Below are 13,044 nucleotides of genomic sequence, written 5' to 3'. Positions count from 1 at the left end.
GACAAGTGTTCAGTGATGGGGCCCAGTGTTGGCTAAATTGTTTCACCACAGAGAGACAAAATTTGCCACCCAGAGCCCAGGAAGCAAATATAATGTTCCCGTTAATTAAAAACAAGTTGTAATAAAGATACTATAAATTAGAGATCAGTTAGTATTTTTGGTTTTTAAAATCTAGAGCTGCTGCTTTCTCTTAAAAACTGGAAAATTGAACAGAGCAAGATCATGTCATCATAGAGGAACCAGCAAGTTATCAGAAAGGGAAAAGCTCCTTGGATCATTGTGTTGTTATAATACATCAAAATATATTAAAGCAAACTAGACAGGAGCCCCCTGTGATTGTTGTAGATCTTTTAAGAGGCCTTTGGATCCAGGAGTACAGATCCTCTTTGGAATAAATTGTTCCATACTAACTTCAATAGTTGATTCTTGATCCTGATAAAGACAAATACTGTCAAGAGGTGTTAGACAGGGATGTTCGTTAGTACCCCTTTTTATTTTTATTTGATTGGTATATAGAAAACCTTTTGGAATAATTTATGAGCCCTAATAATTTCTCACCCTCTTTTTAGAGTTGCGATTTATTCTGTATGCACTTGCTTCATTTACATAGTTGACAATTGTTAAATAAGTTTGTTAATTATTGCCAGAAGGCAAGTCTTGTGATAAATTTATGCAAAAATTAAGGTTGAAAAGCATAAGTCATCTCTAGAGGTTTTTTTTTTTAACCAGCCTTCTCCAACTTGGTGTCCTCCAGATATGTCGGACTGCAACTCTCATAATTCCAGGCCAGCGCTGGGAACTGGAGGCAGTTTAATTTGAGATGTTCCTGGGAGGAGCTTAAGTTAGCATCACAATTAACCTTTAAATTGGTGCTGGGAATCTCAATTTCACCAGTGATAAGGGTGAGAATTTAACAGACCCCAACTTGCATAGGGAAAGTGACATAATGAATGGAACTAAATTACAGCGTTGTGATGAGGCTAGCTCTTTTGAGTATATCCAAAATCAGTTTAAAGCATCCCTGCTTCAAGATACCAAACTTAATGTCAAATTATAATATCTGATTGAAAGGCAGCCAGATAGAATTTATGTTGCACATGCCCAACTGAATATGGCAACATTGTGCATACACTGTGCACACATAGGGCAAGGCTAGATGAGGGCTTACCCCGGGGATTGCCCTGGGATCATCCCTGTGCATCCACATGACGCACAGGGGATCCAGGGAGCAGGGAGGGATGATCCCTCCCTTTTCCTGGAATATCGCCCTACCCATTTCCCCCACTTTTTCCATGTTCTCGGGATCAACCTGAGACCGTGGAACATGTGGCCCACCGTCGCTGGTATGTACCAGCTCCTCGCAAGTAACGTGAGGAGTAGGATACCAGGGACGGAGCTCCTCAGGACTCTGTGCCAATCGGGGGGGGGGGAGTGCGAGTTTTTTTTAAAAAAAAGGACCTTACAATTTCAGTGGGGTGCTCGTGCGTTCCTTCTCTTTTAAGAAAAGTAAATCCAAAATGGCGGCCATGATGTCACACGCCGTGTGTAGACAAGGGCGACAATCTCGCGATCATAAAATCACAAGATCGTCACCCTCCATCCCTCTCGTCTAGCCATGCCCATACTCAGTTTTCACAATAGTAAACATATATTACAATGACATGAAGTTAAAACCCATCTTGTAGAAGTTATTTTTTATCCACTGGGAAGAGGCAGTATGGCGCTTTGTTTTCGAACAGTGACTGTCACCTACTTCTGAAGTAGATTTCCTAAAATGCATGACTTTTTATATGTAGCCAAGAGGTAGTGGAGGATAATAACACATTGCGGGGTTTTGCCCTTTGTACATCTTCCATCTGATCCAGACAGAGTAGCTTGTTCAGGGACTCTTTAATTGACGTGCTGCTCTGTCCCATTCTGAAAAGATTTATCATTGCCTTTCATACCAAGATAAGTGTGTTACTTATGTGACAGCATTGTCATCAACATGTGCCCAGGAAAAAAGGTACACAGTTGTTACAGAATTGCTTGCTTGTACATGTCAGGGTGATCATTTGATATAAGAATTGAGATGTATCTGTGCAATAATTTGGCTTGCGAAGATATTTTACTGCATAATGTTTGGCATTTATGATTGCCTTGGAGCATATCCTGCTAAGGAAAATTATTGTTAAAGCTTGCTATAATAATTTGAAATGGTATTATTATTTCCATGAAAATGCTTTGTGATGACCTATGCTTTTAAGGAAATAAATGAACTGAATCCAGATCAAATAACTGCACTGTTTAGTCTAAAAAAACTTGTTTGTGTCAGCTGTTCAAGGAATCCTGTTACATCTGTAAGGAAAGCTAAAATGGCTGTTTGAGTTTGTGGCATGTGCCCATATAGAAAATTGAGTTGGACATGTTCTGCATTTATACTTGCAGAAATAAATTGATGTTCTTTTTGAAAAAATACTTTGGTTTAAGAATTCCTGAATCAAGGAATGTCATCAAAAGTATTTTCTGAAGCACTGTTAATAAGGAAGAGTATGAACAACAGTGAAAATGGAAAATGAACAGGTTTTTAAGCTTGTATCAAACAAATCTCTTGAATGTCTCGGTAATATTAATTCCATCTGAGCCTACCTGACAACTTAGTTAATCGAAGTTTTGTGGCCCTGCTTTTGTGTTCCCTCCAATCAGAAATACAGCAGATGGGTACCTGAAAAAAGGTCTGGAACAGCCATGCACAATTTTAGACAGGTGGTAAAGATTAATTTCAGGGAAGCCTTTTTTCCCTTTATTTTTAGATTATCCTCCTTGAATTGTTTTGTGCCTTACTTTTAAGGTATTGTGTTTTTTTATCATTGACTCCTGTTTTGTTCTGATTGTAAGCTGCCTAGGGGCTCATCTACACCAAGCAGGATATTCCACGATGAAAGTGGTATGAAAGTGGTATATAAAAGACAGGAGCCACGCTAATGCTTTATAGCAGTATTGAAGTGCACTGCAGGATCTACACTACTGCTTTATAGTGGTACTGAAGTGCATGGAGAAGTGTTGGGGCCCATGGCACATCTACACCAAGCAGGATATAACATTATGAAAGTGGTATGAAAGCGGTATATGGTATGTCTCAATGGGCCCAGAAAGTTGTCAGTGCACTTCAATATCGCTATAACACAGTAGTGTAGCTACTGCCTTTTATATACCATTTTCATAGTGGAATATCCTGCTTGGTGTAGATGAGTCCTTGGATATCTGTAGGAAAGGTGAGATATAAATGCGAAATATAAATAATTTCTTTTAAAAAAATTCTGTGGAATGATCTCCCCAACGAGGCCTCCTGGTGCCAGCATTGATATCTTTTCAGCACCAGGTAAAAACTTTTCTCTTTCCCCAGGTATTTAGCAATATGTGATGAGCTTTACCAATCCTAGATTTGTTTTTAAAGCTGTTTATAGTTGTTCTAAATGTATCTATCACCCCGTCTAGCTATGGCCTTGGTATAGGCAGCCCTTTATTCTAGACAAAACATGGTTCCCAATGTTTCCTCCTCATGTTGATATTTTAGGTTAAATTTGTTTCCCAAAGCAGGGAACTATTAAGGGTTCAACTTTTGCTACCCATTGTATAAGAGCACCCAGTGTAAAAGAAGTACATTCTTACAAGATAGCTTTATCCTGAACACTTCAGATAAAAACTTTATCCAATTTCCAAATAAATTATTAAGGACAAAAATAAGCAAACTGTCTTCTGACTTTACTATTACTTGTTCAGGTTGCAAGATTATTTAAAACAGCAAAATGTCATAAAATAAATTCATGATTTTATTCTCACCAATTGTTTTTTCAAGAGTGCTATACATAGTTAGCCAGATGTTTAAAAACAAAAATGCAGCTGCTGAAGACTGTTTTCATAAATAATAATAATAATTTTATATAGTGTCAGCAATGCACATGGCACTGAACAAAAGAAGAAAAAAAAGCAAGTCCCTGGCACAAGACATGCATTGTAATAAACACTTGTTCATGCACTGGTTATTTCTCGGTTGGACTACTGCAACCTTCTCACTGGCCTTCCTTCTCACATCAGTCCGTTGGTCTCGGTCCACCACTCTGCCGCTAAGATCATCTTCTTGGCTCGCCGCTCTGATCATGTTACTCCACTTCTGAAATCTCTTCATTGGCTTCCAATTCACTCCAGAATCCAATATAAACTTCTTCTGTTGACCTTCAAAGCTTTTCACAGTCTAGCTCCTTCCTATCTCTCCTCTCTCATCTCACACTACTGCCCCGCTCGTGCTCTTCGTTCCTCTGATGCCATGTTTCTCACCTGCCCAAGGGTCTCTACTTCCCTTGCTCGGCTTCGTCCATTTTCTTCTGCTGCCCTTACGCCTGGAACGCTCTTCCAGAACATCTGAGATCCACAAGTTCAATCGCAGCTTTTAAATCTCAGCTAAAAACTTTTCTTTTTCCTAAAGCTTTTAAAACCTGATGTTGTTTGGACTCTATACTGTTAGTTTTACCCTACCCTGTGCCTGCTTACCCTACCCAGTGCCTGTTTGCATTCTCTTCCCCTCCTTATTGCTTTACTATGATTTTATTAGAATGTAAGCCTATGCGGCAGGGTCTTGCTATTTACTGTTTTACTCTGTACAGCACCATGTACATTGATGGTGCTATATAAATAAATAAATAAATAATAATAATAATAATAATAAAATCTCAAAATACAACTGAAGGGAAGGGAGTTCATGAAATGGGCCCAGGAAGATAGTATAAAACTAAATAATCAACATTACCAGCAATAATTAAAATTAAATTAAAATTCTATAAGCTGTGGAAAGGGAAAACTTTTAAACTGAGATTAAAAGACAGTAATTAAAACAACAGATTTACAAATGCTCTGGAAGAGAATCTGAATAGTAGGGAGCAGCAAGCGAAAATGGACGGAGGTGGGCAAGGGAAGTAGGAACCCTTGGACGGATAAGGAGCATAGTGTTCAAAGAGTGAAGAACGTGAACAAAGTTGAGAAATGAAATAAAAGCAGAAAGCATTCTACAACTTGATTAGGCTTCACTTTGTTTCATTTAACACTTTGAAAATAACCTAACGACCCTGCAGGAGCCCACAAAACCCAGTGTAACGTTGTCACTCGGAGTGCATTACTTTAAGTGACAATTCTGTTCAGTCATCCTGTGTTTGTTCAGTAGGCAACTACTTGGAAATCAAGCTAAGCCAAGTGACAGCATGTTCAATCTCTATACTTCACTTAACTGAATGTGACATTACACTTGTCAGTTGATTTCTTTCATTCCATGGCAAGGGTGCTTGTTAAAATCTGAGTCATGCCATGGAATGGGGGGTGGGGTGGGGGTGAGGCGAAGAAGCTTAAATCTTTTTTTGAAAAACAATTTTAAAAGTTTCATTTTCCCATTGATGCACGTATTACTTGTAGCTTATTATTTCAAGAATGCTTGCTAATTTGCCCATGTGTGCCTGATCTTCCTTTATACCCCCACGCCCATCCCAGGACCTATATTCTGCTGAGCAGTGGCACACAGTTTGTTTTGAAGAGCATTGAGATTAAGGTGGTTATCTTATGTCTTCTAAAGTACGTTGAAGCACTCTTCTAGTTCCAGGGTATCAGCAATCCTGATAGTAATAATAGTAATAAATTTATTTCTTACCCGCCTCTCCATTTTGATCGACACGGGGAACAGCAGTAAGTATTAATACATAAAATACTGATTAAAAACATAGTATATATTGTTAAAACATCCTAAAAACACCCTAAAAGCATCCTAAAACTCCACTGGATAGGCCTGCCAGAAGAGGTCAGTCTTTATAGCTTTCTTAAATGCTAAAAGACTGTTAAGTTGACGAGTCTCCTCCAGCAGGCCATTCCACAGTCTGGGAGCAGCAGAAGAGAAGGTCCTCTGGGTAATACCTGTCAGCCTAGTTTTGGCTGGCTGAAGGAAATTCTTCCCAGAGGACCTGAGTGTGTGGGGTGGATTATACGGGAGAAGTAAGAGATTTTAGGGCTGTATAAAGCATAACAAAAATGCAGAAATGTATGGTTCTTGACAGAGGATGATTCTTGTGGCACCAATCTGCATAAAAACCTGAACAAAAGCAATAGCAGCTGAAGCTCTGCTGGTGGATCAAGATCTTAGACCACTTTTCTCATATGACAACTTTTTTGGGTGCGGGGTGGGTGGGCATTTCCTGCATCTATACTTGCATGGATCAAGGAAAGATTTAAATGCACAACCTCTTTATGATCATCTGCAGGAGAACAAGGTTATCAATGGGTACTAGTCATGATGACTGTATGTTACCTCATCATCATCATCATCATCTTTTACATTTCTATACTGCTGTAAAGCTGAAGCTATCCGGACAGTTTACAGAATTAATTATGGGTAGTATACCATTTGCTAGGGATCTATTAGCTCTTAAATTTGATCACATTTTGATTTTAATGCTGTTTTTATTTCTGAATTGATAATTGAAATGCTTATGTATGTTTCCCTGAGATCAGTGTCTGGATGAAGGTGTAACTTCGAAAATTTAAAAATAAACAAGAAAATATGTTTGTAAATAAACTCAGTTATCACAAAAATGCCCTAAGTCTCCCGTGATCTCTTCCTCCAAAACTGTATTTTATGGAACAAGGAAACCAGGGGTGGGGTGGGGGACAAAATCCTGGTGGCACTATCCCTGGAACTTTGAATAATTGTACTAAAAGTGAGCCAGGTTTTTGAGGGAAAATTAATAAAATAAGTATTGTCACATGCTTTCCCATGAGTAGTGAAAAGTACTGCCAACACTCATACCACCTTAAGAGTACAAGTTAGCACTTCCTAGTGTTCGGTATTTATGTTCCATCTTATATATACACCCAGTCAACCTCTGAGATCTTCTTAGGAGGCCTTACTGGTCATTCATAGTGGTGGCACTCACCCTTTAGATAACTCTCCCATCTGTTGTTTGAGCAGCAGAAACAGGGTCAAATTTTAAAATGCACTTGTTCATGCAGGCTTTCCCTTACCTGTTACTATCCTGTTTAATTGTTATGGTGTTTGATTTTTGATTATTATTTTTATCTTGTTACCTTGTATTTTATTGTGAACCACTTAGGGTTTTTAATATATTGTGGTATAAAAGTCTTAATAATAATTATAAACGTATTGCCATGTGCAGTGGGATTGCCTTCTTTTCTTCCTTCACCTGGCCAGTGTCTGGGAACTTGAGACTTGAATATTATGGGCCCAGGATATTAAGGGGATGGCCCTCAATGGGAGCAAATGGGTGGGAAATAGTTGGAGCGCTCCAGAGTGTTCTGATAAGATAAACCCATCATAAGAATTTAAGAGGAGCCATGTTGAATCAGACCAAAGGCTCCATCTAGTCCAGCATTCTGTTTACACAGTGGCCAACCAGTTGCCCATGGGAAACCTACAAGTAGAAAATGAGTGTAATAGCACTCTCTTGGCTGTGTTCTCCAGCAACTGGTGTACATAGGCATACTACCTCAGATATTGGAGGTAGCATATAGCCATCAGGACCAGTAGACACAGACACCGTTATCCCCCAAGAAAGAGCTCCCCCCTGTGAGAAGGGCTGATAGCAGTGTGTGTGTGTGCATATGAAAGAAACTGTAGTTTGAGACAGAATGACACAGAGATGGAGAGTGAGCTGAAGGAAAAAACCATGAGTGGGTGGTTGTGGGATAGGTTTACTCTCATGGGATCTGCAGTAGATTTGCTGCTTATAAGACTGCTTTGCTGTTTGCCACCACCTATGTTCAACTTGTATATTTGTAAATAAACTCAAACATTAAAAGATCCTGTGTCTTCAGCGATCTCTCTTCCAAAAGAAGCCAAACCCAGGTAAACATTGCCTCTGGAACTTCTACACGGATGTGGAGAGCACGTAACAGTGTTTCATAAGCACATAGTCTTTACAATTCCTTGAAACTGTTTTGGTAGCACAACTTACATTTTTGTCCAGGCATGTTACACTTCCTGTTCCTTGTTCTTGTCCAGAATAATATTGTATATCCTGTCTCTCCCCACCCCCCTTCATGGGCAGAAGAGCTAACTGTCCCCCTGCTCCCTGCAGTAGAGAAGAGGTTCAAGATTGCTTTTGGGCAAGACAGAGATCTATAGTCACAAATGAGAGGGAGTCTACACCAGCCATTTATTCCAGGATTGTATCGAGGTTGTCACTTATGGGGCACATGACATTCGCCTTCTTCCGTTGTGATCTCAGCTCCACCACTCATGTATTCCGAGATATTGCTGACTGCTTTTGTTGCAGTTTTTCTACATCTCTCGATACAATCCTGAAGTCTGTGGCCAGTGTGCCCCCCCCTTCACGAAATCGTTGCTGTTCATCGTGAGTGGACAGCCAATCAGCTGTGAGGCGTATACATGGGTGGCAGTGTGTTTCTCTGCCGAGATTTTTTTAAAAACAAATCTTTGTGCAGGAGTGCATATTTGACAGAGTACCTATGCCCCCCCATGTGTTGTTGTGTATCTGCGCTGGTGTGCATACCTTAGGAGTCAGTAAAAAAAAATATCCTGTGCCCTGTAGCTATTTGCCTAGCCCCGCCCACTTCTACTGATACTCATGCAGAAGCTCCATAACGGGGCACATGTGTCTCCACAGTGGCACTCCTCTCATTGTGGTAAAGATCCATCGCTTGTCCCCATGAGTGTGGATCATGGGAACGGAAAAATTTGGGAGCATTTCTCCTTTGTACCGAAAGGGCTGCAGTGCAGGTGTAGATTAGGCCTCAGTTGTGTACCTTGTTCTCATTCTAAAAATGTTTGTATATCAAATCCTTTTTGTCCTGAGTTATCCTGAGATAACTCCAGTGCAACCAGAGGGGAAAATGGTGTAGCAATGTTTGCTGTAGATGTTAGCCTTAGACTCAAACATTTAGGAAGGACATGTGATACAGGCCTATATGTATACATATCCTATATGTATGCATATAGGATACTTCTTGTTTGAAAACTGCCCCATATTAACACATCTCTGAACCTAAAAACTAATATATTGGTTTTACCTAATCAGAAAGGGTATGCCAGAATTGGTTCACACATATTATTTTCCATGTGCATTCTGAAATGCTATAGGAAATTACATATTTGAACTTGCTCTTGCTTTTTGATGTGACAATTAAAATAGGTGGATTTCAGTTAATATTAAGGTACAAGTTTGCCGCCCGTGCCTTTTACCCTTTAAATGGGCACTGAAAAGAATTAAATAAAAGGTCTTTATTTTGAACTGTGAAAAAGACCATGCTTTTGTGATATGGGCTGTTTACATTATTTCCTGTTCCACAAATGGGTAGGATATGCAATGTACAAAGTTATAGAATCCTATATGCTAACAATTGAAAGGTTTGTAAGTAGGGCTTAATCTTCAAATGCTATTTTGGGCTGCATTAATAGAGATATAGTTTCCAAATTGTGTGAGGTACTAGTTCCCCTCTATTTGGCACTGGTTAAGCCTCATCTTGGGTATTGCATCCAGTTCTGGGCACCACACTTCAGGAAAGATGCAGACAAGCTGGAGGGGGTTAAGAGGAGGGCAACGAGAGTGATTAGGGGTCTGGAAACAAAGCCCTTTGAGGAGAGACTGAAAGAACTGGGCATGTTTAGCCTTGAGAAGACTGAGGGGAGACCTGATAGCACTCTTCAAATACTTGAAAGGTTGTCACACAGAGGAGAGCCAGGATCTCTTCTCATCCATCCCATAGTGCAAGACATAGAATAATGGGCTCAAGTTACTGGAAGCCAGATTGCAGCTGGAAATCAGGAAAAGCTTCCTGACTGTTAGAGCATTACGACAATGGAACCAGTTATCTAGGGAGGTTGTGGGCTCTCCCACACTAGAGGCATTCAAGAGGCAGTTGGACAACCAGCTTTCAGGTATGCTTTAAGGTAGAATCCTGCATTGAGTAGGGTGTTGGACTTGATGGCCTTACAGGCCCCTTCAACTCTACTATTCTATGATTCTATGTATGTAGATAATCCTGGAAAATACAAAATGTTGATAATATAAGCAAATGTGTATGAAGCCTTGATAATGTTATGCTGGGGAAAGCATCTTCATACAGATAAAATGCAAGTTTCCCCAAATTAAACTGATGTGTAAGGCTTAATAATACACAGGGAAAAATTTTATTATCAGTATGACATTATGTAGTGTAGACAACACACTTGGAATTTAAAGTCCTTTGAGAGGGTTTGAGCAAAGTAATTAAAACTTAAAACTACAGCTGAAGTAACTTCTCGAAATACTTTCTTTGCAGGATGAACTTACTGCTGTGAATGTTAAGCAGGGTTTCAGTAATCAGCCAGCCTTCTCCGGAGATGAGTACGGATCTGCTAGGAATATTGTCATTAACCCTTCAAAGGTAAGCTGAGGTTTGAAGTATGCTGCAAATGTAATTTCTTTAGAGGAGTACTAATTCCATAGGTTATCCTTCACAATGTCTGTTATACTCCTTAATTAGAGAAATGTAAGTGTTCATTATTTCATTAGTCACGAATTCTGTGTTACTTGAAAGCGTACAGATTCCTAAGCGAATGTATGCAAATCCAAGCAAAAAATACTGCCTTACCAGTTGATTTTGTATCTCTTATTCTCTGGGGTAGTAGCTGTCAACTTGAAGTCTCTGGGTGTGTTGATGAGACTTCATTTCACTCACCTCATGCTTTGCGTGTTAATTATGAATCTGATTTAGCAAAGGATTTAAATGTGTATGGCATTCCAGCGAAGCCAGATGTCACGTGTTTCAAGTTAAGCATTTGCTTTAAATCTTTTGCTGGACAGGAGCCTGAATTGGAGATAACATTTTGAACTTTCCACAGAAAGACTTTAACTGTGTGTATTTTTCTTCTTGTTGCTTGACAGACACTTTACACATCCTTAGTTATTTGCTTTTGTTTTATACTCCCAGGACATCTACATTTAAAAGATAATGGGGTGCCACTTTAGCCCTTTGCATCAGAAAAACTCTGACTGTTGCACTAGGGAATTTAGAGTATAATCTTATTAAGCCTTTGCTACAGTGTTGACTAGGGCCCTTTCTACACCTAAGGATTATCCCAGGAAAATGGAGGGATCATCCCTGCCTGCTCCCGGGATCCCCTGTGTGTCATTTGCATGCACAGGGACGATCCCAGGACGATCCCTGGAAAAAAGGTAGGTGTAGAAACGGCATAGATCTCTTCAGTTGGGGATACTGTGTGTGAATGTGTTTAGTAGATACTTATTGTGTGTATTTCTTTTCTTTCCCCCCCCTTCCCATCAGATTGGTGCTTATTTTAGCAGCATATTAGAAGAAAAGTTAAAGCTTAATACTTTCCAGGACACAGGAAAGAAGAAACTGCAAGTCAATGCCAAAGACAATTACTGGCTAGTTACTGCTCGTTCCCAGAGTGCAATTCACAGTTGGTTTGCAGATTTAGCAGGAAATAAACCACTGACTATCCTAGCAAAAAAGGTACAAATCTTTTGAGAGCTTCTTGGAAATTTGCGGTGGGGAGAGGATTAAATATTGTGCAGAATTTGTTAGAAAGAAATGAAAGTTTCTAGTGGTGTTCATTGCTCTGTGCATGAAGTGGATGTACCCCAAAAGCTGTCCTAACACTGCAGTGACTGAGAAATTCTTAAGAACTTAAGAAGAGCCATGCTGGAGCAGACCAAGTTTCCATCTAGAATCATAGAATAGTAGAGTTGGAAGGGGCCTATAAGGCCATCGAGTCCAACCCCTCACTCAGTGCAGGAATCCACCCTAAAGCATATCTGACAGATGGTTGTCCATCTAATCCGCATTCTTTTTGCAGAATTAAGGAAATCATGGATCAGAGAAGTGAATAGTATATTATAGTATAGAACAGTATATTAGAATAGTATATTAGGTTTCACGTGGGGTGATATTAATTGCAGAAAAGGGCAACACAATCAAGAAGCTAGAGCATCTCTATGAGGGAAGCTGGGATTGTTTAGCTTGGAAAAAGGAAGGTAAGGGGGAGAGACATGATAGAGGTGTACCAGATTATGCATGCTGTTGAGAACGTGGATAGCTAGAACCCAGGGACATCCCATGAAGCTGATTGGTGGGAGATTCAGGACAGATAAAAGGAAGTACTTCTTCACACAGTGCATAGGTAAACTATGGAATTCACTACCACAAGATGTAATGATGGCCACCAGTTTGGATGGCTTTAAAAGGGGGTTAGATAATTTCCTGGAGGAGAAGGCTAGCAATGGCTACTAGTCCTGATGGCTATGTGCTGCCTCAAGTATCAGAAGCAGTAAGCCTAAATGCACCAGTTGCTGGGGAACATTGTTGGGAGGGTGCTGTTGCACCCGTGTCCTGCTTGTGGGTTCCTGGGCGACAGCTGGTTGGCCACTGTGAGAACAGAGTGTTGGACTAGATGAACCCATGGTGTGATCCAGCATGGCTCTTCTTACATTTTTCTTATTATTATGAACCCTAAATAACTTGGGGCCAGGTTATCTTAGGGATTGTCTCAACCCATATGTCCCTACCCATCCTTGTGATGACTGGAGAAAGCACTCCTGAGGATGCCACATTCTCCAGAGGTTTGCCTCAGGAGCACTTTTAGTAGAACAGTTAACATCACAGCATTCACCCTCTCTAACGCATTACCAATTGTCTTTAGACAGGCTCCCATAGTTCTGATGTTTAGATGTATTCTCGACACTCATCTCTCCACACAAGCCTTGCCTAAAGTGTAACCCAGCCAGTTACAGCCCATAGCGCACAATAAAGTGTGCAGCTTTATTGCTGATTAGCTTTTTAAAAAAATTACTGTGAACTTTTAATTTACTTATTTTATTGTTGTCTTGGTGGTATGACATTGTATGTTCACTGCTTTGAAACCCCGTTGAAAGTGGCATATAAATTTGATTGATAAACAAATAAATAAAGAATAATAATAGTTATCAGTAGTAAATATCTGTTGTTATTGTTATTAATATTAGATTTATTCGATGTGTTGTAAATGGC

The 13,044-nt window shown here is 39.9% G+C and overlaps 1 protein-coding gene across 1 annotated transcript in view; it reads left to right on the top strand.

Annotated features, from left to right (window-relative positions):
* Positions 1-13,044, top strand: part of MED12L (mediator complex subunit 12L) — a 212,547-nt gene that overhangs the window by 9,255 nt on the left and 190,248 nt on the right. The window contains exons 2-3 of the mRNA XM_063132125.1: positions 10,315-10,419; positions 11,320-11,511. Coding sequence (XP_062988195.1) covers positions 10,315-10,419; positions 11,320-11,511 — 297 coding nt within the window. The remainder of the gene's footprint in view (positions 1-10,314; positions 10,420-11,319; positions 11,512-13,044) is intronic.

This window comes from Elgaria multicarinata, chromosome 8 (genome assembly GCF_023053635.1).
Source record: "Elgaria multicarinata webbii isolate HBS135686 ecotype San Diego chromosome 8, rElgMul1.1.pri, whole genome shotgun sequence".
Lineage (NCBI taxonomy): Eukaryota > Metazoa > Chordata > Lepidosauria > Squamata > Anguidae > Elgaria > Elgaria multicarinata.
The sequence above is the reverse complement of the archived record's forward strand: the minus strand, read 5'-3'. Positions and strand labels throughout refer to the sequence as shown.